We start from the raw sequence: 27,680 nt of genomic DNA, 5'->3' as shown, positions 1-27,680 counted from the left end.
GGGAACCTATTACCCCCCTCCCCAGACAGCTTTGCAGTCAGTGCCTGTAGAATATGTTCTAGCCTTTGCCCCTATTGATTATTGCGGGACTCTGAGCTGGTTTCACTTTTCTAGACTAGGCATAAACAATCTCCTAAATCCGTCCCTCACTTTCTGACCTACTGTCCTCCTTACCTATAAATTTCGGTTTCCGTTTGGCAGGTTTTTTGTCCCTGTCAGCCCCTTTCTTTGTGCTTCATGTATTTGTGACTTTTACTTTTATTTTTCTGAAGGCTTGCTTTAAATGGCCAATTGTAACGCCTACACATGCGTTCAGTGGTGTGAAGCAAAATGACTGGAGGGGGTGGGCTGCAGAATGTGCGAGGGAGTCCCTGAAACCCCCATATTTCCTACATGAATTATTGTGGGCCTTGAGAGAGTGCCACCAACTCCGTGCCATGCATACATGCTTAGTGCCATTTGCTTTGGTGCTATACGAGGTTTGCACCCCATAACTACTCGTATAAACACAATGTATTCTGCTATTATTTATATGCCCAGAATGTAGTGTTAATATTCAGTGTATGTGTAGAGTGAGTGTTTTGTTTACACCCCTCACTCTTTTCTTTTTTTTTTTTGTTTTTACTTTAATGAGCGCGGCGCCGTCTTCACAGACACCGCCCTATGCAATGCAATAGGTGTTGCTTTTTTAGGTCTCGACCTAAAGCATTGCTTTAGCAATTCTTGTTTGTCGAGATTCTAGTAAGCAGTACGATAACTCTACCAAAACTGCAGATTAGACACGTTCATGTGAGACAGGCGCGTGCACAAACCAGCCACGTGACACACCACCATTTGTCTGCCTCGCATCAGACTTCAAAGGCTGCCGCTCCCCCGCCCGCCACATCAGACTTCAAAGGAATGCGCTCCCGCTCGGGCTATCAGATAGACTTTATGCTAATTTACACAAACAAACTAAGGTGAGGGACAAACTATATATGCATTGCTTTCGTTGTTGTTGCTTTGCTATTCACACATGTAATGCTTTTTTGTCCTTACAATACTTTTAATACAGTTTTTTAGGCCGATGCAAACCAGTTTACTTTTTTATACCTTCACAAGATGTATTTGTGGTTTGTATCTATTTAGCAGTTTTGTATACTTTGTTTAGACGCACTTTGTTTACCTTGCACGCACAATATTTTTACCTGCTTATTCATAACATTTCATTTTGTTCCTGCACAAAACATGTTAGTTAGCATATAAGTACTAGCTTTTACAGTGCATCATTTAAATACTGCTGCACAGTATAGCTTATACTACATATGCGTTTAAATATTTATTTATAAATATGCTAAATACAGATATTTAGTACGTGCATGTCTTATACCTTATTATTCCAAAACAGTAACATTGAGCTGTATTCTCACAGTTACTGCTATCCTAGTATCACATTGTGCCCCTCTACTGTATCCTTGCCATCACTGCTATCACAACAGTACACTGTGCCTCCCACCCTTCCTTTGATCTCTGCAGCACTGCCTCTGCCACGCAATGCGCTCCCCTGCCCCCACCACGCAATGCCGAGAACTTGTTGTTAATTTGTTCTCCCTGTCTCTATCTGGAGTTGTAATGAACATAGTTAAATTACCAAAGCAGGATGCTGAGTAATGCAAAATCCTTATACGTTTCTTACATATGGGTCGGGACTAAACCAATGCAGGGTAGCCCATAGGCGTGGCAGCTCAAAGTACATTAAAGTGGCGCTTTTTAAATTAAAGCCGCCAGCGTCCGTGCCCGTTTAGCTTTTTCTAGTTTAAATGCACAGGATGACTTGCGATATCTACACAAAGCAGGCGCAGCTTTTTACCGCTAATATGAATACAGGCTGCCTGCTTACTATGCGTTATTTATACACGCAGCAACATCGCTAAAGCCTTCCAGGCATGCACCCTTCCCAACTCATGTTACTGCGGGTAAAGACCCTCACCCTATCAGGGGTGCCCACGCAACATATCCTGCCTGGAGTTTCAATCTGTTTGCTGCCTGGGCTTCCTGCCCACAGCTATCAGATTCCATGAGCCCCAGCCAGCAGTGCAGATGGCTCCTAGCAGCCCTCTTTTCCTGCCCCTCCTCCTGTCTACACATCCTCAACTGCTTCTAAGGGGCGCACGCTCCACAACTCGGTATAGAACTGCCCTTCATGCTTCCAAATTGCAATATCTTGCTGCAATGTCAGCCCTGCCCCTGGAGGCATTTAATACCTATTGTTCCCAACCCCTCCCTTGTGATCATAACCATTCCCGAAAGCCTACTACAAAAAACCCCTGTGCACCAAGAACTTCAACTGTAATTATTCCAGCATGTGGCTGATATGTTATTTTACCCACAGAAGGCACACCTCCCAGGACTGGTGGAGTTTTCATCTGCCACGTGCCCTTATTCGGAGTGTTATGTACAGTATGTGCGCACTTTAAGGGCACAGGCAGCACAACTGCATCTCACCTCGCCACTCTTCTTGGTTAACTTGTGAACGCACTCATAAACACGGGGTAGCATCCAGTGTTACACAGCACGTGATTAGCTGGCGGCATGTCGCGTTAATTAGCTTCTTGCTTTCCCGCTTTGTTGTGAAGGAATGAGCGGCTGTCTCACTGGCGTCATGTTCCAAAGCCCCTTTCTGCCACTGATACTCAGCTAATATTGCAAGAAGTGGTAAATACAAACTACACAGGCTTATAGTGAAATTGTGTAAGCATTTATAAACTGCCACATAACTCAGCAACAACATTTGCAGATACTCAAACAATATCTATCTTGCTTTTGCACTTCGTCCGCCCAGAACGGATTCCCGAATACAGTTATGCTTAACCTCACTATGTTGCGCGAGTAAAGTAAGTACATTAACGGCTCCCACCATCTTACAAAGCCCTCTTGTGTTACAAATACTCAGGATATTGCAAGGAGTTGCGTATAAGCTACTGCTAACAAACTTGTGTGGCAACAGTGTGTACCAAATAAAAACATGCTCAGGCTTATAGTGAAATTGTGTTACTGTACATGTATTTTGTCTGCATTATGTTTGAAAATATTGCGGTTATTTTTTTGCTAAAAGTATTCCTTTTGCGGTGCCTGCTGTCAATGTATGTTATAGCTTCATTCAACTCTATCCCTAACATCACTAGTATCGCAGTACTATACCGTACTCCTTTTCTGTATTCTCACTACCACTACTATCACATTATTACACCGTGCCCCTCTGCTCTACTGTCGCCGTCGCTGCTAATACATCACAACGCCTTACCCCTCAGCTGTATTTTTTGAATTACTGCTATCACAGTAGGACTTCGTGCAAATTCACTCTGCTATTGTTTATCAATTGTGGTCTTTGCAGCTTTCAATAATAGACATGTAATATGTTAAAGCTTCATTTTGTGTACTTTATGAATACATTTAGCACATTTCCAGTGTTGTCGGTATTGCTACTGCTTTTGGTGTCCCTCAAACTGCACTATGATTTAAGGCGCACCCTCTCTGTGCATTGAGAACATTAACAAACTCTGCAGCTGCCCGCACAATATCCATCTCTCTCCTGCACATCGTCCCCATGGAAACCACCGCCCACTAGCGCCATGGCTAACCCCACCGCGTTGCGTAAGCAAACCAAAGACACTAGCGGCTCCCCCCATCTTCCAAAGCCCCCTTTTGCCAGAGATACTCAGCTCATATTGCAAAGAATGATGTAAAAGGTACTGCCAACAGACTTGTGTGACAATAGCGTGAACCAAATAAAAACTGCACAAACTTATTGTGAAATTGTGTAAATGCTTATATATTCATGTTGTATTATGTTTGGAAATATTGCTCTACCCTCGCAATAGCTGCTATCGCACTACCACAATGTGCCCTGTGCTGCATCTTTGCCATCACTAATATCACAGTACAACTCTGTGCTCATTCGCTCTATGTCTGCCATCACTGCGGATATTGCAACACATTGGTCTACTGCTTCATCTCCACCAACACTGCCATCAAAGTACAACACCGTGCCCCTCAGCTGTTTTCTCGCTATTACTATTATCACACCACAAAACACCATGCTCCTGTCTATCCCCGCCATCACTGTACTCACACTACAACACTGTAGCCCTTCGCTATATCCTTAACATTACTACAATTACAAAACGAAACACTGTGCCCTCTGCAGTATCTCCGTCATTACTGCTATCACCCTACCACATCGTGCTCTTTAGCTGTATCCTCGCCAGTACTATTACCACATAACAAAACACTGTGCTCCTCTGCTCTATCCCTGCTATCGATGCTATCATATTGCACCATCGTACCCCTTAGCTCTATCCGTCACATTACTGCTATTATATTACAAGATTAGGCCCCTTGGCTCTATACCCGCAATAACTGTGATTACACTGCAACAGCATGCCCCTATGCTGCATCTGTACTGCAGTGGGGGCTAGCCTTAATAAAAGGCCTGCTACGGGGTATCTATCTAGCACCCTCACTCTATCTATTGCCCTCACTCTATCTATCGCCCTCTGTCTATCTATCTATCTATCTATCTATCTATCTATCTATCTATCTATCTATCTATTGCCCTCACTCTATCTATCTATCTATCCTATCTATCTATTACCCTCACGCTATCTATCTCTCTATCTCTCTATCGCCCCTCACTCTGTCTCTCTCACTCTATCTATCGCCCTCACCCTATCTATCTATCTATCTATCTATCTATCTATCTATCTATCTATCTATCGCACTCACTCTATCTATCGCCCTCACTCTATCACCCTCACTCTATCTATCGCCCTCACTCTATCTATCGCCCTCTATCTATCTATCGCCCTCACTCACTCTATCTACCTATCGCCCTCACTCTGTCTATCGCCCTCACTCTATCTGTCTATCTATTGCACTCACTCTATCGCCATGACTCTGTCTATCTATTGATCGCCCTCACTCTATCTATCTATCTATCTATCTATCTATCTATCTATCTATCTATCTATCTATCTATCTATCACCCTCTATCTATCTATCTATTGCCCTCACTCTATCTATCTATCGCCCTCCCTCTATCTATCTATCTGTCGCCCTCCCTCTATCTATCTATCGCACTCACTCTATCTATCTATCGCATCACCACAGCATCACTCAGCACCACCACAGCATCACTCAGGGGCACCACAACATCACTATGCGCTACCACAGCATCACTCGTCGCCACCACAACATCACTCAGCGCCACCACAGCATCAATCTGTGCAACCATTCAACAACTGGTTCAAATATGTTCTCTCAATGTTTCAAGCTTTATTACAAATATCACAAAAAGATGTTAATATTTCACTTCTGTTCTTGGATTTTCGTCACAATAAAATACACTGAACATAATCTTCACAAAAGTTATTTACAAAAGTTTAAGCTATTGCCATTATAAATTCCAATAACTTTTATTTAAGTATTAAAACAAATTTAAAACCATTGTTATTTGTAACATCAATACATCTAAGTCACATAAATACAACATATATTGCATTACAAATACTATAGGTGTAACATTTGCAAAAGTTATAACTATTGGCATTGTAAATGACAAAGCTATTAATTTTGCTATTTTCAAAACCAACACATAATTAAAAAATGTGTCATTTACAATACCAATAGCTCAAACTTTCCTAATGCGAGACCTATTGCATTGCAAATGCTTGTTTTCTTCTTGCATCTTTAGGAGCAGACCAGATACGGGGCTGGGTTGCAAGAATTGCCCCATGACTGAACAATTTTGCACCAGTGGCGGGCAATTTTGCAACAGGGTTTGGACTGACAACGAGTCAAAAATATAACTTAACTTGGTGCAGTGCTCGCACAGATAGGTCCCTGCAAACACACTTTTGAACTGGTCAGTAAAGATCTGTGTAAATTGCAGCCTCACCAGTACAAAAGTGCTCTGTCACCAGTGCGATGGAATGTGGACCCTAGGTTGCTGCAGCCTGTATCATGGAGGGATTGTTACATCAGGGCAGCCACCTCAATTTGCTCTGTTTTTGCTGTCTTTAGTCAATAAGACAGTGAACAAATAGAGGTTTTCCAAGTTGTAATATGTATTAGTTGAAACCAAACCTGAGGCAATATGAAGTTGCTTTTTTATTATAACAACAACATAAACGTACGTGAAGGAAATGAAACAGAGCAGTTTATTCATTTTTTGTAAGAAGGGCTGTTCACCCATTATGCCTTATCTTTGATAATAATGACATTACACATGAACATGATTCATTAACAACATATATTTGATATTTTTTGTAATGTTTAAAAGCCAGATTCCTCCATTTTTTCCATCTTGCTGGTGCTGTGCACTGTAGTATGTTTCCCTCTTGCACATAATGACAGTAGGAACAGTGAAAACAAGCACAGCTTTTCTCTTTTACACAAGGGACCATAACATAACCAAACTATATTTTCATACAAAGAACTATGGAATTAGGGAGAAAACATTTCAACACGAGACATGTTATGCATTTGGTCATTCATTCTAACTCATGGGCATTAAGTTGCACTTCCTAACTGATGGGCATCTTTTCAAGGCTCAAACCGCGTCTGTAGCGCCTCTGGTGTAGCATGACACGTGCCCTACCAAAGCGCCTGCTCAACCCAAACAGCCTGTTGGCTCCCTTGAGAAAAGACATATTTTTGTTACCAAACCTCCTGTGCTTTACCAGCCTTTGAGAGATGAAAGGCTGAGTGAGAGGGCCTGTCAGACTCAAACCTGTGACCATCGGATTCCAGCCGGGTCGGGTGGCCTAGTGGACAAATGCATGTGTTCCACTTCATGGTCACAGGTTCAAACCCCGGCGAGACCACACAGCCTTTCATCCTCCTGCGGTCGATAAAATGTATAGCTTGAGTTGGCGTACAGTAAAAATCTGTTCAGCCTCCTTGGATGAATGTATGCTTTACAAATACCCGTTATGTAAAATCAAGATGCCCGGGTGCAGGTGCCACAGTCCACGGAGTCACATCACCCAGTTTAAAATGGCTGGGCAGTCAATCAGCAGCGAGCGCATGGCTCCTGTCTGGGCAGACAAGGGCACGAGCTGATGCGCCCTGAAGACAACGCCAGGGATAGAAAGCAAACCGGGCTCTGAAAGGTGTGTTTACTTTCTCTGGTTTCCATTGCTGACCTTTCCTCTGGGCTCCCAGGAGCAGCATGAGAGGTGAACCGTTGGACAAATATGGATGTATTTATCAATGATGCAGCTGGGGCTTGGCACCAGGCCCCAGACGCCTGCAGGGGCACTGACCCCGGTTATCACTGCATTTTACTTCGTGAGAGGGATCTACATCCTTGCTTATTATATGGCCCATGACATCCTTGCTAAGCCCTTGTGACAAAGGGCCAATCCTGTGATGTCATTGGGTAACAACAGGTGTGCTGTGGTCCTTATGCTACACCTAGAAGTGCCATATGTAGATGCTTCTACCCTCATATTCCCTTGCAGTTCTTAAACAAGTTTAGTTTTTTTTTAAATCTATTCCTAAATAACTAGTTAAAACGAAGTAAATAGCTTTTTGCTTTTTTTTTTGTGTTGGATTTGATGAATTCCAGAAGGTAGCAATAGGGAAAGCCAAAGATGTGCCCTCCTTGACGAACTTTCCTTAATTTACATATTTGTGATAAATTAGCTGATAAACATCACAGCGTTCTGGTGGGTTTACACTATGAGAACTTGCATTTATTAAAAACAGGACTATGGCCGTATAGTGCTTTGCTGCAAATTCAATGGTTTTGAAGACAATGCGCTTGTCCACTGGAAGTCAGTGTAGAGATCTCAGCTGGCCAGATTTGTGTTTGGCGCAGAAATCCAAGACGACGAGCTGTGCAACTTTGTGGAGTGAATAAAATGTCAGGCCCAGAAAGAGAACTTTACGATAATCTAATCAGGCTCCTATTAGGGCTTGACTGATAGGACAAGCATTTGCAATGCAATAGGTCTTGCAATATTAGAGTTTGAGCTATTGGTGTTGCATTATTTAGCAATGCCAATAGCTCAAACTTTAATAATGCGAGACCTATTGCATTGCAAATGCTTTTTTGACCTTGGAGGTTCCTGTGGGACCCCCTTACCAGGCCTAGGGGTTCAGGGTGTTGCTACCCTGCCCCTTTTGTTTTTTATTTTACCATTTTCTTCCCTTTTTTCTTGTGACTCGGTTTTACAGAGTCACAAGATGATGGGCCAACACTTCTTGGTTTGGTGTGTTGACAGCCAATCCAAATGAAGCTTGTGAACGGGAGGGTTCACAGATCCACCGCGGTCACCAGTTATGTTTTTATTTTTTTTTAATTTCGCAGGAACTTCTGAACGGATTTACACCATTTAAAAAAAGAAAGTTTTTCTGAACCAAGATCTACCTTTTTGCCAAATTTGGTGTAATTCTGTTTAGCAGTTCGGGTGTAGCTTTGTCTAAAGTTTCCTCTGAAAATTAACATGTAAAAAAAGCGTTTGAGGACACCCCCTCAAGGCGACAAAGCATGCCCCATAACAGTGGGCCTGCCCCAAGCAATGCCAGAACATGTGAGGTAAATCCCCCTAAGGTCATCACACCATAGACAGTTCCACGTGGGAATCAGGCCCATGCAGCAGAGCCTGGTCCTAGTACAATACACTCTAAGTATCTCAAGTTGGATCAATCGAAACTGAGCAGGTATCACCACCTCCCCAGGTACCTCCACCACCTCCTTCCAGTCGTCATATGCCAGACAGCTCAGTTCACCCTCCCACCGCGTGCCGCACTCCAGCCATTGGGTCCGGCACATTACGCAATAGCATTTTATATGTTTCCGATAGTTTATGCTCTTTAAGGTCTGTGAGTAGGATTTCGGCTTTCATTAGGGAAAACTCGGGCATATCCTCCATAGGCTGTATAAGAAGGAGCCTGGGCCTGATTCCCACGTGGAACTGTCTATGGTGTGATGACCTTAGGGGGATTTACCTCACATGTTCTGGCATTGCTTGGGGCAGGCCCACTTTTAGGGGGCATGCTTTGTCGCCTTGAGGGGGTGTCCTCAAACGCTTTTTTTACATGTTAATTTTCAGAGGAAACTTTAGACAAAGCTACACCCGAACTGCTAAACAGAATTACACCAAATTTGGCAAAAAGGTAGATCTTGGTTCAGAAAAACTTTCTTTTTTTAAATGGTGTAAATCCGTTCAGAAGTTCCTGCGAAATTAAAAAAAAATAAAAACATAACTGGTGACCGCGGTGGATCTGTGAACCCTCCCGTTCATAAGCTTCATTTGGATTGGCTGTCAACACACCAAACCAAGAAGTATTGGCCCATCATCTTGTGACTCTGTAAAACCGAGTCACAAGAAAAAAGGGAAGAAAATGGTAAAAAAAAAAAAGAAAAGGGATGGAGCTGCAAGTACCTAAAGAACTGCACATGTCAAATTCCTCCCGCGGGTCCTGAAAGGACTTGATTGTCCCCCCATGCAACGCATCACCCAATGTTGAAATACCTATAATGTCCCAGGACAACAAACCCCTCAGGGCTGCCACCTGGTGCCTTGTCAAAATGGGGTTTCCAAAGTGAGATGATGAGCCCATCCCATGGCCTTTTTTGCTGCATTCCATATCTCTTTCACAACACTAGTGGCAGAAGGGAACGCTGCAGAGTCCCTCCCCCTAAAGAGCAGGCAGGGAAGCCATTCAACAGACATTACTCCGCTGCATACCTAGGGTCGCACAAAACCACCACTCATTCCCAACAATCAGACGCACCGCCTAATAGTATAGTGGTATGTCGGGGTGGTCAGTCCCCATCCACCGATTGTTGACATTTTGCCAAGACGATACATGGTACATCTCCCCCTCATAGCCCAGAGTGATGGCCCCGGATCATCTTGGGGGGGGGGGAGGCAGTCCAGGGAAGTCGACTCCTCACAGTCCAGCTATTGGGTGGTCCCCCACCAAACCCTTTCCCGCTTGTCCGCTGCTCCAGCTCAGCAGGATCCAGTTGAACGCCTGCATCCCCAGCAGTGCCCTAGGCCCAGGGCCAACCGCCGTGGTAACTTGCGGGCCTCGCTGTGTCTCTGCAGCAGCCTCTCGGGATCTGCACTGGCTCCGCATGCCCTACACTACAGGATCATGCTGCGAGTCTGCAGCACCAAGCAGCCAGTGGTGTCCTCATGCTGTCTCTGGGTGGCGCCGGGTGCGCCCGTCAGTCTGTCCTGTCAGCACTCAGGCTGCCACCATTCTCTGCTCCCTCCACTGCAATGGCTGCCACGGTCCAAACCGCAGGTTTGGCACTCCTGGGGGGTGTCGTATCGTGCTTGCCTGACTTTGTATTGAGACAGGGCAGGCAGGATGGGAAGGGGCGGAGGAAGGACAGGAAATGAGGACAGCAAGTTAGATTGATAGCAGATGCACAAGAATAAAGACGTGCTTACATGAACTCCTGGCTCCGTGTCTTTTTCTAAAAGGGCGAGACGGTACACTGGCGACGAGGGTGGGATTGTCCACAACCCACATCACCCACGCCCTGCCATGAAAACACGGCCAAAGACGGAGGAACTGACAGCGCCGCAACGTAAAGCGCGAAGAAGCGTGAAAATCGCGGAGGAAGCCCGCGCGTCGCCCAAAATGCTGTCCAGCAGGAGCGCTGCCAACTGAGTGCAGCCCAAGTTCACAAGACCAGCGTGAGAGTCCAGACGGCATCCTGAAGCGAATGAGCCTCAACGACGCGCGCGGAAGGCGCGAAAGTGACCAGAAGAGTTCAGGAGTCTCTCCGCCCCTCGTAAGTGACACTGAGTGAGCGAGGGTGCGTCTAAATATCACGCGACCGAGAGCCTTGAGCCCTGAAATTCTATAAAAGAGAGTAAAGTCTAATCTGAGAGGGAGTGTGAATGGAGAATCTAATCTGTCCTGAACGGCGGCCATCTTGAAGTCAGGCATTGGCCATAGACCTTCATTGGTTTTTCGGCTGCGGCCATTTTGAAGTCAGGCAAGACTCAATAAGTGAGAGAAACTCCGGATTTAAGTAACGATTGATTAGAGCAGTTTGGCAAACGTGCTCAAGATGACCACTCAGCCTGATACCTCTGGGACCTCGAGCGCTGGTGCAGCAGCTCATCCCCCACAGTTGCCTCAAGTGTTCATGGGGATATCCTACCTACGCCCACCAGACCCACTGGAGCTGACCTCCGGAAATAGCATGGGACCTAAATGGAAAAGATGGGCGGAGGATTTCGAAGACTTTATGACTGGGTCCCAAGTGCAAGATCCCAAACAGAAACTAATAGCGCTGTGAAATTTAGTTGGAAAAGACATTGCGCAGATTATCAAGGAACTGCCCGCTGCCAATGCCACCTCATATGATGATGTAAAAGGAGCCCTGGACCGGAAGTTCCTACATAATCACAATTTGGACTATGAGCGCTACACGTTCAACTTGGCAACACAAGAAAAGGATGAATCCATGGGTGATTTCATTGTGCGCATCAGTCGCCTAGCCCGACACTGTGAATTTGACACCTTCAACACGGAAGACACGTTGCGACTACGGATAATTGAAGGCTGCCAATCCGAATCTCTACGTCGGCGCCTGCTAAAGAAACACTATACATTGGAAGAAATAGAAGAGATGACACGAATAAACGACCAAGCGTAGGACCACGCGAAAAAAATGGAAGCCACCAAGCCTGAAAAGAAGGAACAGGTTTTCAGGATGCAAGCCCGCACCGACACCAAATGTTGCTCAGACCACCACAAGTCAAGAAAATTCACGCAAACCTCCAAAGGGACGTCATCGCGCCATGGAACATTGTCACGTCATGAGACGCGACATAACAGAAGTAGCAGACCTGCATCTAGATGTTACCGGTGTGGTCAAGAATACCCTCACTCGGGGCAGTGCCCCGCCATTGGTCAGCAATGCCACCGCTGTGGAAGGGATAATAATTTTGAAGTGGCCTGTCAAACACGACAGGCGGAGCGAAGGACAACCTTGGCGCGATCGACCACACGCACCATGCTCGAGCGATAAAAGGGAGAGAAGGACTATCCGACAGCACATCAAGATCAAGCGATCGCTCCGCCAGCTCGTACAAGTCCAGAAGATCGATGTCCAGAGAGTCATCGCCATGCTCACCTGTGTCACAAGACAGTGACAAATATATATGCATGGAGTCAGACCCGGACCGACTAAAGAAGTACCCCAAACTAGACATCAAAATTGGAAACCACCCAGCAACATTTTTTGCTAGACTCGGGGGCGTCCTGGACCTACATATGTACTCTTGAATATCAAAGCATGAAACCCAAACCAAAACTAGAACCATCAGCAGTCCGAGTCTACACATGGATGTCCAGAAAACCACTGCCATGTCTGGGCCGGTTTAGCACGACGCTGACCTACAAAGATCGATAAATTGAAGCATATGTTCATGTAGTTGAAGGTCCCGACGCAGCAGAGTGCCTCCTCAGTCTGCCAACAGCAGAACGACTCAAACTTGTAGACCTTCTCTATATGATAGAAGACACCCCTGATATCGTCAATAAGTTTCTGAACCTCTTCAAAGGCTTAGGGAAGCTCAACCAATTTAAAGTCAAGCTACACATTGATGAGCAGGTAACACCCGTGGCGCAACACCACAGGAAAGTACCATTTCACTTGCAACAGGCGGTAGATGACGAACTACAGGATATGTTGAGGACTGATATCATCGAGCGTTCCTCAGGCCCCACACCTGGGTATCGCCAGTGGTGGTAGTGCCCAAAAAGGGGCAAGACAACAAGGTGCGTTTGTTGTGGACATGCGCGCACCCAACACAGCCATTGAGAGAGAGAGGCATCCAGGACCTCACATTAGTGATATGATCGCCCGCCTCAATGGGGCGACTGTCTTCTCAAAACTGGATCTCAACAAGGGATACCATCAATTAGAACTACATGAGAAGTCACGTTACATCACGACCTTCATGACTCATCAAGGACTGTTCCGTTACAAACGCCTTAATTCTGGGGTATCCTCGGCCGCCGAGATATTCCAAGAAGCCATCTGGCAAGTGATTCAAGGCATCCTGAATGCTTTCAACTACAGCAATGATATCTTGGTATTTGGGAACGATCAGACTGAACATGACACAGCCCTGGACAGAGTTTGTCACGCGTTGCTAAATGCCAACCTTACCCTCAATCCCGACAAATGCGAATTCCACAAATCAACCCTAAAATTCTATGGTCGTGTTTTCTCCAAGGACGGCATGAAACCTGACCCAGAAAAGGTGTTGGCCCTTGCAGATACTCCACAACCACAAGATGTCAGTGACCTCCGATCATTCCTAGGAATGGCAAGTTATTGTGCACGATACATCAAATACTATGCCACTATTAGTTACCCACTCAGAGAGCTCACCCGTTAAGGCCAACCCTTCCTGTGGACACCGACCTATGAGCAAGCATTCAACAAGATCAAGAAGGCAGTAAGTTCGGCCACCAACCTCGCATACTTTGACACCAGGTGAAAGACTGAAGTGACTGTTGATGTCAGCCCAGTTGGACTGGGTGCTATCCTCGCACAATACCATGAGGACTCTGATCAACGACATACAGTTGCCTATGCCAGCCGCAGTCTCACAGACACTGAGAGAGCATATTCGCAGCCTGAGAAGGAGAGTCTCGCTGTCGTATGGGCCTGCGAACATTTTCACCTCTTTGTATACAAAAAACATTTTACCCTCATTACAGACCACCAAGCCCTCGTTACTATATTTGGAAATCCTAGAGCCAAAATGCCCCCGCGCATTGAGAGGTGGGGGCTGCGCCTCCAAGACTATGTTTACACCATCATTCACAAGCCTGGAAAGTTGGAGAATCAGGCAGACTACATGTCCCGGCACCCCCGTCCACACACCAAGGAGAAGACATCCCTGGCGGAGGAGTATATCCACTTTGTCATCGATAACGCGAGTCCCCCGACCGTTCCACTAGAGGCCATCCGAGAGGCATCCGTACAAGACCCCATCTTTCAAGATGTCATGGATCACATACGGACCAACTCATGGAGACACCTACAGGACGCCTCTCGAAACAACAGCTATAATAACCAAGAACTCGTGGCATTCAAACACATTCAGGAGGAGTTATTGATCAGCACTGATGGTCTATTGCTGTGAGGGGGGAGGATAGTAATTCCACAGAAATTACGACAAGGAATCATTAACCTAGCTCACGAAGGCCACAGAGGCATAAGTGCCACCAAGAAAGCACTCAGGGAACGTGTCTGGTTCCCATTACTGGACCAGATGGTGAAACTACACTCAAGGACTGCACCTCGTGCCAACTAGTGGGTCGTGATGAACCGCCAGCCCCACTGCAGATGTCAGAACTACCGGACGGTGTATGGCAACAGGTAGCCATTGACTTCTTTGGCCCTCTAAAATCGGGCAAGTACATTGTCGTCATCATGGACGAATATTCGCGGTTCCCCATCGCGCACCAAGTATCCTCCACCAAAGCAACAGCAGTAATCCCCATTCTGGATGAGACCTTTGCAGCCCGGGGCATCCCCTTAGGAGTGAAATCAGACAATGGGCCACCATTCAATGGCCACGAGTTTGCCAAATTCGCAAAGCATTTAGATTTCAAACACAGACAGTCTGTCCTGTCAGCACTCAGGCTGCCACCATTCTCTGCTCCCTCCACTGCAATGGCTGCCACGGTCCAAACCGCAGGTTTGGCACTCCTGGGGGGTGTCGTATCGTGCTTGCCTGACTTTGTATTGAGACAGGGCAGGCAGGATGGGAAGGGGCGGAGGAAGGACAGGAAATGAGGACACAAGTTAGATTGATAGCAGATGCACAAGAATAAAGACGTGCTTACATGAACTCCTGGCTCCATGTCTTTTTCTAAAAGGGCGAGACGGTACACTGGCGACGAGGGTGGGATTGTCCACAACCCACATCACCCACGCCCTGCCATGAAAACACGGCCAAAGACGGAGGAACTGACAGCGCCGCAACGTAAAGCGCGAAGAAGCGTGAAAATCGCGGAGGAAGCCCGCGCGTCGCCCAAAATGCTGTCCAGCAGGAGCGCTGCCAACTGAGTGCAGCCCAAGTTCACAAGACCAGCGTGAGAGTCCAGACGGCATCCTGAAGCGAATGAGCCTCAACGACACGCGCGGAAGGCGCGAAAGTGACCAGAAGAGTTCAGGAGTCTCTCCGCCCCTCGTAAGTGACACTGAGTGAGCGAGGGTGCTTCTAAATATCACGCGACCGAGAGCCTTGAGCCCTGAAATTCTATAAAAGAGAGTAAAGTCTAATCTGAGAGGCAGTGTGAATGGAGAATCTAATCTGTCCTGAACGGCGGCCATCCTGAAGTCAGGCATTGGCCATAGACCTCCATTGGTTTTTCGGCTGCGGCCATTTTGAAGTCAGGCAAGACTCAATAAGTGAGAGAAACTCCGGATTTAAGTAACGATTGATTAGAGCAGTTTGGCAAACGTGCTCAAGATGACCACTCAGCCTGATACCTCCGGGACCTCGAGTGCTGGTGCAGCAGCTCATCCCCCACAGTTGCCTCAAGTGTTCATGGGGATATCCTACCTACGCCCACCAGACCCACTGGAGCTGACCTCCGGAAATAGCATGGGACCTAAATGGAAAAGATGGGCGGAGGATTTCGAAGACTTTAGGACTGGGTCCCAAGTGCAAGATCCCAAACAGAAACTAATAGCGCTGTGAAATTTAGTTGGAAAAGACATTGCGCAGATTATCAAGGAACTGCCCGCTGCCAATGCCACCTCATATGATGACGTAGAAGGAGCCCTGGACCGGAAGTTCCTACATAAACACAATTTGGACTATGAGCGCTACGCGTTCAACTTGGCAACACAAGAAAAGGATGAATCCATGGGTGATTTCATTGTGCGCATCAGGCGCCTAGCCCGACACTGTGAATTTGACACCTTCAACACGGAAGACGCGTTGCGACTACGGATAATTGAAGGCTGCCAATCCGAATCTCTACGTCGGCGCCTGCTAAAGAAACACTATACATTGGAAGAAACAGAAGAGATGACACGAATAAACGACCAAGCGTAGGACCACGCGAAAAAGATGGAAGCCACCAAGCCTGAAAAGAAGGAACAGGTTTTCAGGATGCAAGCCCGCACCGACACCAAATGTCGCTCAGACCACCACAAGTCATGAAAATTCACGCAAACCTCCAAAGGGACGTCATCGCGCCATGGAACGTTGTCACGTCATGAGACGCGACATAACAGAAGTAGCAGACCTGCATCTAGATGTTACCGGTGTGGTCAAGAATACCCTCACTCGGGGTAGTGCCCCGCCATTGGTCAGCAATGCCACCGCTGTGGAAGGGATAATAATTTTGAAGTGGCCTGTCAAACATGACAGGCGGAGCGAAGGACAACCTTGGCACGATCGACCACACGCACCATGCTCGAGCGATAAAAGGGAGAGAAGGACTATCCGACAGCACATCAAGATCAAGTGATCGCACCGCCAGCTCGTACAAGTCCAGAAGATCGACGTACAGAGAGTCATCGCCATGCTCACCTGTGTCACAAGACAGTGACAAATATATATGCATGGAGTCAGACCCGGACCGACTAAAGAAGTACCCCAAACTAGACATCAAAATTGGAAACCACCCAGCAACATTTTTTGCTAGACTCGGGGGCGTCCTGGAACTACATATGTACTCTTGAATATCAAAGCATGAAACCCAAACCAAAACTAGAACCATCAGCAGTCCGAGTCTACACATGGATGTCCAGAAAACCACTGCCATGTCTGGGCCGGTTTAGCACGACGCTGACCTACAAAGATAGATAAATTGAAGCATATGTTCATGTAGTTGAAGGTCCCAACGCAGCAGAGTGCCTCCTCAGTCTGCCAACAGCAGAACGACTCAAACTTGTAGACCTTCTCTATATGATAGAAGACACCCCTGATATCGTCAATAAGTTTCTGAACCTCTTCAAAGGCTTAGGGAAGCTCAACCAATTTAAAGTCAAGCTACACATTGATGAGCAAGTAACACCCGTGGCGCAACACCACAGGAAAGTACCATTTCACTTGCAACAGGCGGTAGATGATGAACTACAGGATATGTTGAGGACTGATATCATCGAGCGTTCCTCAGGCCCCACACCTGGGTATCGCCAGTGGTGGTAGTGCCCAAAAAGGGGCAAGACAACAAGGTGCGTTTGTGTGTGGACATGCGCGCACCCAACACAGCCATTGAGAGAGAGAGGCATCCAGGACCTCACATTAGTGATATGATCGCCCGCCTCAATGGGGCGACTGTCTTCTCAAAACTGGATCTCAACAAGGGATACCATCAATTAGAACTACATGAGAAGTCACGTTACATCACGACCTTCATGACTCATCAAGGACTGTTCCGTTACAAACGCCTTAATTCTGGGGTATCCTCGGCCGCCGAGATATTCCAAGAAGCCATCTGGCAAGTCATTCAAGGCATCCCGAATGCTTTCAACTACAGCAATGATATCTTGGTATTTGGGAACGATCAGACTGAACATGACACAGCCCTGGACAGAGTTTGTCACGCGCTGCTAAATGCCAACCTTACCCTCAATCCCGACAAATGCGAATTCCACAAATCAACCCTAAAATTCTATGGTCGTGTTTTCTCCAAGGACGGCATGAAACCTGACCCAGAAAAGGTGTTGGCCCTTGCAGATACTCCACAACCACAAGATGTCAGTGACCTCCGATCATTCCTAGGAATGGCAAGTTATTGTGCACGATACATCAAATACTATGCCACTATTAGTTACCCACTCAGAGAGCTCACCCGTTAAGGCCAACCCTTCCTGTGGACACCGACCTATGAGCAAGCATTCAACAAGATCAAGAAGGCAGTAAGTTCGGCCACCAACCTCGCATACTTTGACACCAGGTGAAAGACTGAAGTGACTGTTGATGTCAGCCCAGTTGGACTGGGTGCTATCCTCGCACAATACCATGAGGACTCTGATCAACGACATACAGTTGCCTATGCCAGCCGCAATCTCACAGACACTGAGAGAGCATATTCGCAGCCTGAGAAGGAGAGTCTCGCTGTCGTATGGGCCTGCGAACATTTTCACCTCTTTGTATACGGAAAACATTTTACCCTCATTACAGACCACCAAGCCCTCGTTACTATATTTGGAAATCCTAGAGCCAAAATGCCCCCGTGCATTGAGAGGTGGGGGCTGCGCCTCCAAAACTATGTTTACACCATCATTCACAAGCCTGGAAAGTTGGAGAATCAGGCAGACTACATGTCCCGGCACCCCCGTCCACACACCAAGGAGAAGACATCCCTGGCGGAAGAGTATATCCACTTTGTCATCGATAATGCGTGTCCCCCGACCGTTCCACTAGAGGCCATCCGAGAGGCATCCGTACAAGACCCCATCTTTCAAGATGTCATGGATCACATACGGACCAACTCATGGAGACACCTACAGGACGCCTCTCGAAACAACTGCTATAATAACCAAGAACTCGTGGCATTCAAACACATTCAGGAGGAGTTATTGATCAGCACTGATGGTCTATTGCTGTGAGGGGGGAGGATAGTAATTCCACAGAAATTACGACAAGGAATCATTAACCTAGCTCACGAAGGCCACAGAGGCATAAGTGCCACCAAGAAAGCACTCAGGGAACGTGTCTGGTTCCCATTACTGGACCAGATGGTGAAACTACACTCAAGGACTGCACCTCGTGCCAACTAGTGGGTCGTGATGAACCGCCAGCCCCACTGCAGATGTCAGAACTACCGGACGGTGTATGGCAACAGGTAGCCGTTGACTTCTTTGGCCCTCTAAAATCGGGCAAGTACATTGTCGTCATCATGGACGAATATTCGCGGTTCCCCATCGCGCACCAAGTATCCTCCACCAAAGCAACGGCAGTAATCCCCATTCTGGATGAGACCTTTGCAGCCCGGGGCATCCCCTTAGGAGTGAAATCAGACAATGGGCCACCATTCAATGGCCACGAGTTTGCCAAATTCGCAAAGCATTTAGATTTCAAACACAGGAAGATAGCACCGCTATGGCCCCAAACCAATGGCATGGGGACACTTAAGAAGGCAATCCAACAGGCTGAACTAACTCATCGCGACATACAACAAGTCTTAAATGAAGTACTGGCTACCAGCTCTGAACAACATCTCACTATTTTGAACAGTGACCACGGATCATGCCACGTTGGTCAAACTAGATCACGACTAGAAGCTAAAAATGAAAACCTACGCTGACAAAAGGAGACATGCAAAACATGCAGACATTCAAGAAGGCGACTGGGTAATGGTCATACGGGACCGCACAACAAAGGCCGACAGTCGATTCCTTGACCACCCCTTGTGAGTTTCCAGTCCAAAAGGGACCATGGACACGGCAGCAGCGGACCACAAACGAATAACTCAGAATATCTCGCATTTCAAAAGGTGCACACCCACCGGGTGTAACATAACTCAAACTCATGACTTCAGTGCTGACTCCCTGAGTCAGAGTGAGAACAGTGATCGAGATCATTTCAGCTCGGCCACTCATGAAGATGCTGGAGATCACCAGACACCAAGACTAGAACAGCCGAGCCTCTCCACGAAGACACATCAAACGACCGGTCCGTCTCATTGAAGAACTCTAAGAGACCGTAAGACTGTTTGTACAAAAGGGGGAGGTATCGTATTGTGCTTGCCTGACTTTGTATTGAGGCAGGGCAGGCAGGATGGGAAGGGGTGGAGGAAGGACAGGAAATGAGGACAGCAAGTTAGATTGAAAGCAAATGCTCGAGAAAAAAGACGTGCTTACATGAACTTCTGGCTCCGTGTCTTTTTCTAAAAGGGTGAGACGGTACAGGGGTTTAAGCATGTGGGCAGTATGTCTGTGATGGAGCAACTGCGTCACGGCTCGACCCGGGTTGGATGGCCCCAGGGAGCGTCAGTGAATGTTGGACTGTGTGCTCTTTCAGCTGAGTGAACAGGCGCCAGAGATCAGGAAACGCTGTGAAACCAAGTTCACCCAATGCGAATACTTAATATCTAGCTTTATCAGTTACTAATCATAGGAAATGCTATTTCTTACAAAACTGTGCTTCCTTCTCATCGCTTCATCAAGGCTCTTATTTTAGCCTTATGTGGCATTTTTATGATAGCCCTATGTGCCAATCAAGCCTAAAACCAGAACATTAAAAACCACAAGACTTTGACTAGAGTAGAGACAGCAAGTATCCAGATTTGTTCAAATATTTTGTCTGTATGCCACTCTTCACTCATATGTTCATATCCATTTTAAAACATTGTGTACACCGCTCTACCTATTTCACTATGTCACTGTAAATTTTGCCCTGAAATTGTATTTTCTTTATGTCTTTCAGCGCTGTGGGGAAGTGCAATTGCAAGCATTCCAGAACTTTTTGAGTTTTTTCTAGGTATTTCTTTTACATTGCTTTATTTATATTGGAAATAAATGCCACTTCTGCTGCTATTTCAGTATTCAAAGCATTCTGGTATCCAGTACATAATTTAGGGCCAGATGTAGGTGGCCGAAAATAGCCATTTACCGATCGGTAGCAGCCGTTGACATGTAGGGGCCCTTAAATGTTGCATTTTCGGTAATTTTACCGAATCGGTAATTTTACCAATTCGGTAATTTTACCGAAAATGCAAGATTGAAATGTGGGTAGCCAATTTTCCATTGGCACATGGCTTTCAGAATCGGTATTTTACCATGGAATACAAATCCATGGTAAAATACCGATTCCTGTGTACATGCACATCTGTGCATGTACACATGTGCCATGTGACAGACAGACGTGCCCTTAGGGCATGTCTGTGTGCCACATTGCACACATGCCCGTTTTGGGGGTGCTAGAGGGTGTCAAAGTGACACCCCCTGCACCCTTGACAAATTTGGTATTTACCGATTCGGTAAATACCGAATCGGTATTTGAATTGAATCCTATGGGCTTTAAGGCCCATAGGATTCAATAGCAAATACCGATTCGGTATTTACCAAATCGGTAAATACCGAATTTTTAAGGAATCAGTAATAAATCCAGATGTTGGTACCTACATCCCATTTACCGATTTTGAAATACCGAATCGGTAAAATTCGGTAATATTCGGTATTTCAAAATCGGTAAATGTGATTTACCTACATCTGGCCCATAGTGACTTATCGACAGGGTTTCCACTGTCTGCAAAATGCACCTGCTTTTAGGCACACAATCGATGCCACGCACCGTGTTTTATGCACACATTGCCCTTATCCTTGTTTCTGGTGCCCATGCCCGTATCGTCTCATGAGCCCGCTGCCAACGAGCTGGTGCAACATCAAATTATTCCTCACTTAGTTTTAGCAAAAGCCCAAATTACGGGGATGAACAGTCCCTAACGTTCACGGACAACCATTGAAATAAGGCTCACACACTCAAAGACACCCCTATTGACACGTCAGAGCCAAGTGTCCCAAATATCGCCCCGGTCCCCTCAGGACGGGTTGACACATGCTGCCAGACGTGGGCGCTCCGGGGTAGGAGAAGACATTCTCCATGCTCCAGACAGCCAGCATGGTTTCAGATCTTCATCACCATCTAGGCCAACTGCCTCCTGACTCGTGCAGCCATGTCCTTCCTGACTCCTGTGCTGCAGCAGGCATCCATGAAGAATAATTCTGAGTACCCACCAGCTGTTTGTGCCCCATCACTCTCCTTTTTGATATCGCAACAGTTTAAGTTTAATTAAACACCATGGCACTGGTCTCCCGGAAAAATCTGGAGCAAGCTTCTTCTGGAACTATCAAAAGTGACTCCTGATCATTCTACTTCATCTCGCTTGCCATCATTCTCTTCCACACTACTGACTGCCTTGGACATTGGCACTCTTGGCGGCCATCTCTTCATTAGTGGCCCACACTACCTGTCTTTACATTGCAGCAGTTCCTAACCTGGTCCCGCTCTGCTCACTGACCAGAGAGGAGTGTAGCCCAGGCTGAAAGCAATTCTACTGATCCCATCTGCACTCCTATGATAGGATTGACTGCACCCTAGACCCAAAGGTGCACCTGATTCACCTGCCCAGAATCATTATCCACATTGATCGCTTTCTCCATCCCTGTCAGCTCAACCCTTCTCTTCCCTAAAAAGACGCTAAAATATTTACACAACGTATTAACAAGGACCCAGTAAATAACACTCAATAAACTGAATGTCCATACAGTGGCATACATTCCAAGAAGGATGAGGGTTTTAGTTACAGGTAAGATAAAAACATCCAAATATGTTACAATAAGTATACCAACTAGAGTAACCTTTGAGAACCATATATAACCCTGAATGTTTTATAGTTATTATATTTTTCATTTCACTGGCCCTATAGCTTACAAGGGCCCGTTGATGCCCAATAGAACAAGAGGCCAGACAGAAATGATGCACGCAACTCATTGGCTATAGTGTGTCAGCTTCGGGTTTCAATGTCACTGCTACGGACATATTTATGAGTGCCTTGCGTTACGTTTGCACCACACAAACCGGTCAGATTTATGAAGACATGCAAAGCCACATTGCGTGGCTTCGAGTGGCCTCACAAATCTTGAGTTAGGCAATGCAGTGAAGAGGATAGATTATTTAATGATGATAACTTCATATCATGCTATGCTACTTTCACTATTTTGTTAGATCATAATCAGAAACCAGCATAATCGCTGCAAAAATGGGCAGAATACCCTGAAAACAGCAACATGCCAAGGAGGCAACGATAGGAACTGTAGGGTATGAGATAAGAAATAAACAAATTAAATGCACACACATATTTCGACATTGATCCAGAAGTGAGAGGAGATAACTAGCAAGCTATAACAACTAGTTTACCCCAAAAAAACATACACTACATGTCAAACGTGCAGATTGGTTTCTTTTTTCACTTTTCCATCTTTTCATTCTTTTGACAGCCTCCACATTTACATTTTTCTGTATCTTTTTGTCTAATTCTATTTTCATGCTCAATCTGTTTTGTTCTCTTCTCTTTCTTTCTCATCCAGGGTAGAATTGGCTATTGAAGTTTAATGTGGTTGTAATAAATATGCTAATATGTTTCAACTAATTATTTAACGTATTTTTTTTTTAAATTGAAGATATTGTTCTTAAGATGCTGAAAGACCCAGTTGGAAATGTGCTAGTTCCAGGACTGGAAACGCTCCTTCTTCCAAGAGGTATGTATGTCCCTACCATTCATTTTCATTACAACTTTGATTACTGCTTTGCTAGAGGTGAACGCCAATGGTATAAACTCTAAGAAGCCTACAGGGCTAAAATGTGAGGCGTTAGAAAAAATAAACGTGGAACGTAAATGTTACAGTGAGGGGAGCTGATGTAGCTTCAAGAGTTCCTCATCAGCACACCCTTGCCAGATTGCTCCATCAAGCTTCATATGGCCCCTATCTTGATGCTGCACTAGGGCTGCAAAGGCGGCAGCATAAGAAGACATAGGGTCTTATGTACAACCCTCTTGCACCGCTGGTGCGTCACTTTTAATATGGGAAAAAGTGACGTACCGATGGTGCAAGGAGCTTGTAAATAAAACCCACAGGCTTTTGGTAGTCTTTGTGCACTGAGGGGCATATTTACAAAGCCCCTTGCCACCGGTGTGTTACTTTTCGTGACGCTTCAGTGGCACTGTGTATTGCTCCATATTTATAAGGTAGCACAACTTTGTGTGGCTTAATGTGGCCTTGTCTCTAGCGTTCCCTTTTACGCAGTTTTCCCCATTTAAGGGGCATGCAATAGTTGTTGCTTTGGGTGTTTCCAGCAACACCCATGGTTTTTTGACACTGCCCCGGGCAGGGCCAGCTTTAGCATTGGTGGCGCCCGGTGCGACAATCATTTTTGACGCCCCAACACCATATGACTGCCTACTCAAATTCTGTCACTACCACCAGGCAAAAGTGCCCCTCATCTCTCAAATCATAAGTTACTGCTCAACACAGCGTCCCCTTTAGGTCAGTGCCCAGTGCGGCCTCACCAGTTGCACTGCACTAAAGCCGTCCCTGGCCCCAGGTTTACGAGGAATCGTAAATCTGAGGCAACGTCACAAACGCATGCCTCCCAGGGGAGGCATAAGGGTGGTGCAACAAGGAGAAATACTTTTAGTTCTCCTCACTTTATGCTCTTTCTAAGCAGGCTTAATTCTACAGTAACTGATAAGAACGTGATGCCAGTGGGTCACTGGGACCATCCCACATGGATGGTCCCAGTGACCCACTGGCATCACGTTCATATCAGTTACAAAAAGGCATTTTTAGGGGTAATTACGCCACCTGCGGTGAACCCCAAAAAAGACAAAATCATTCCAAAACAGCTGTGCACCCATCCAAATTAAATTTTTCTTGCAAATTAATTCTACAGTACACATAGAAGGAGCCAATAACATCCTTCAAGATTATTTTTGTATAGGAAGGTGTCCCTTTCTGCAATAACACGATTACTCCAATAACGCAGGCACCCTTGCACCCACCATGGTGCAAGGCTGTCTGCGATGGTGCATTGCAGCCTATTGTGCACCAGCTCAGAGGAAAAGGCCAGGAATGGGCCTTATATCATAGATGCAGTGCATTCCTGCCCTTTTCTGTTGTCTCAGGGCAGCACAGCAACATTTCTAGTGGTGCTGCCTGCTCCAAAACCTCGTAAATGAGGACTTGAGTGCACAGATGAGGCCTCTTTTTATTGTGTGACACTTGACCTCCAGTGCTAGGTGAGGGCATGCATGCATGTCGGTGTGACGCCCCAGGATGTGACTCTTTGGCATACTACATTTCTCCAAAACCTTAAAAAAATAACAGATTGCATAACAAGTTATAACAACATACTGAGAGTTCTGTTGCAGCAGCTTGCAGACCATCTGTACTCACTTACAGACAGATTCTTCCAGTCTCTTGGGTTTCTTGATGTGAGGTCTTAGTTTGTGTGGGTACCCTTGACTTGTTACTCAGTGTGATGTGGAGTACCAGTGCTTGGTGCAGCATTGTTCCCTCCAGGCAACGCTGAGTTATCTTTGATTGTGGGATTTAAGGTACTTCAGTGCCACACTGTTGGCCAGTCTCATGCTCCTTCTCCCACTCTCCCAGAGAGGTGTTTGGAGGCTGCATTCCTGACATGCCTTGTGACTGCTCGTGCCACTTGGTGAATGCTTATATCTTTTTTGTGATACAGTCATGATTGCTCTTTGCCGACTACTGTGCCTTTCCTGTCTACAGCTTGTAGAGGGCATGCTTTAAAAGGGGGTTGAGACCCCTCCTGTGGATGCCGATTGCACACAAGTTCCCAGTCTCATATGCAGATTTCTGCACGTCGAACTTTTCAGACTGAGCTTGCATTTTAGCTGTTCTGGGTCTCTTACAGCTCTTCCAAATAGAACGTCATCAATTGCCGTCTGTGTGGTGCTGTGTGGGGTGTATTTATACACACACAGGCCATTGTGGGTGAAGTCCTCCACTTCGCCTTATTGTTCTCACTCAATGTGGATCGCCTTGTTAAGTGTGCGCATAAAGTCTCCCAACCTCCCCTTTGGTCTGGGTCAGTGGGGTGATTTTCTTGTAAGCTATGGCGATAGACCGCATGTACTATTTAAAATCTTGGCTCTAAACCGTGGGCCAATGTTGCTCTTGAGGGTAGTTAGGACTCTAGACATCGCCAAGATGTTATCGAATCACTTTAGCATGTGGTTGAAAGTCGTACTTGACAGCACTTCCACAATGAGGCACCAGGGACTATCGCTGGGGATGCCAGTGGTGACTGTAGGAGGCCAATCATGGTCTTACACACATGGCACCAATGGCACAGGGCAACCATGCTATCAACCTCTAAATCCAGGGCGTTAAACCAGACTTTCTGCCACAGGTGTACTTTTGTGGTGGGCAACCCCTGGGGCTCTGTGGGCGAGAGTAATTGTGACTGTTAGCATCAGATGGTAAATGAAAATTGAGAAACCTCAGGAGGATTTATTTCCAAGTGGCACCAAGTTCATGCAAGATGTCCCACAGAGCGAAGAGGTCTCATTGTAGGAAATCATCATAGTTCCCTACATCTCAGAGAAAATCCTTTCCGCTGCCAGACTTGGTCACTTCCGAAGTCATTTGGAGGCATGGATTTCAGGCAGTTGCATCGGCGTTTTCTGGCACGCCCACCGCTCGTGAGCAGACAAATTAGTCTGCATCAGCTAGAGGATTTTTAGAATCACTGGCTGCCTGCCTTCGAAGCTTATAGAGGTAGTCTGCAGGATTGCCCCATCCAGGTTTGACGCTCACTGTCAGCTATTGAAGCTGAAGGGCCCACTTTTCAATGTGGGGAGAGAAATGCCGAGTGCCTGCAAGCCTGCAAATAGTGGTATGAGTGGCTTGTGGTCAGTTATGAGGGCAGGGAAAGGCAGCGGACATCCCTTGCAGAGGCAGCTGAGAGGCAGGTGCTACGAGAAGATGGGTGAACTGCCCAGAGAAGGTGAAGGGACAGTGAACTGTTCCAGCAATACTGTTCAATGGGGGGTACTTGTATGTTCCTCATGTTAACAGAAGGAACCTGTGAGGTGAGTGCAGTGGGCCCGGCTTTTCCTCGTTGCCATTGTGGTGATCCTGTGCTAGGGTGGCTAACACTAGGAAGGTAAACTTCTGACAATAGGAACACATAAGTAATGATACAAGACATAAAAATGCTTTGGATGCCCAATCAGCGGCATCTACATTCAAAATCTGTAATTTTCAGAGGTATTGTGAATGGAGTGGAACCATCACAAAATTCAAATATATAGGACAGGCCATAAATTGATTAAATCATATATAAACTTTACTCACAAATAAGGCAAGGGTTCAAAGGAAAACATTATCCAAACATACATTGGCCATGCACTATATAAATTGTACTACACGTTCCATGATTCCATCTATCAATGTACAAGAAACCTACTCTTCAGAGGGTCAATTTTACTGTTCATCTTCCATAGAGAACAAAGTTAACGTTGAGGGTGAAATAAAAAATTGAACAGAGATATGGGTTTATCATTGACGTTTCGGTCTCAAGTGGCATCAATCCGCGAGGCCATTCTCAGAACCAATATGATTTAAGCAGAGATACAAGAATAACCCCACTGGAAAATCAAATACTTTGCTGTAGATTCAAATTAATGAGTGTAGATAGTTCTCTCTTACATTGATCATTAAATATACTTCACTAATGAGAAGCCTATGAGTGAAGAATTAAATCGATAACTGACTTCTGCCTTCAGCAAGAAAGGGAATACCAGAATAGCCAGAGCCATTCACAATGCTTCTTTCTGTCTCACACCAAGGATATATCTAGCCATGTACACGGTATGCAGATGGACTGGCTTAGGTGGTCTCCGCATCCCATACAAAAAGGCTAATTGAGCTGGTGCTCAGGTCTGTGGGTCACCTGGCTTCAGAGACGTCTACTTTGCACAAATATTTAGTCTAGAAAGATGTACTGGCCTACAGAGGCGCTTGCTCCTGGCTTTACTGTGTTTCACCCAAACGGTCAATATTTGCCATGCCTGCTGGTCGGCAAATAAGCTGGTGCCAGAGCTCATTCTGCTACATACAAATGGTCAGTCTTGGCTTGTAC

The 27,680-nt window shown here is 46.1% G+C and overlaps 1 protein-coding gene across 1 annotated transcript in view; it reads left to right on the top strand.

Annotated features, from left to right (window-relative positions):
- The window catches only part of LOC147701910 (cytosolic phospholipase A2 gamma-like), a 749,579-nt gene that overhangs the window by 461,894 nt on the left and 260,005 nt on the right, over nucleotides 1-27,680 (top strand). The window contains exons 9-10 of the mRNA XM_086928722.1: nucleotides 20,430-20,483; nucleotides 23,186-23,263. Coding sequence (XP_086784848.1) covers nucleotides 20,430-20,483; nucleotides 23,186-23,263 — 132 coding nt within the window. The remainder of the gene's footprint in view (nucleotides 1-20,429; nucleotides 20,484-23,185; nucleotides 23,264-27,680) is intronic.

The sequence above is a fragment of the Lissotriton vulgaris genome, chromosome 7 (assembly GCF_964263255.1).
Source record: "Lissotriton vulgaris chromosome 7, aLisVul1.2, whole genome shotgun sequence".
Lineage (NCBI taxonomy): Eukaryota > Metazoa > Chordata > Amphibia > Caudata > Salamandridae > Lissotriton > Lissotriton vulgaris.
The sequence above is the reverse complement of the archived record's forward strand: the minus strand, read 5'-3'. Positions and strand labels throughout refer to the sequence as shown.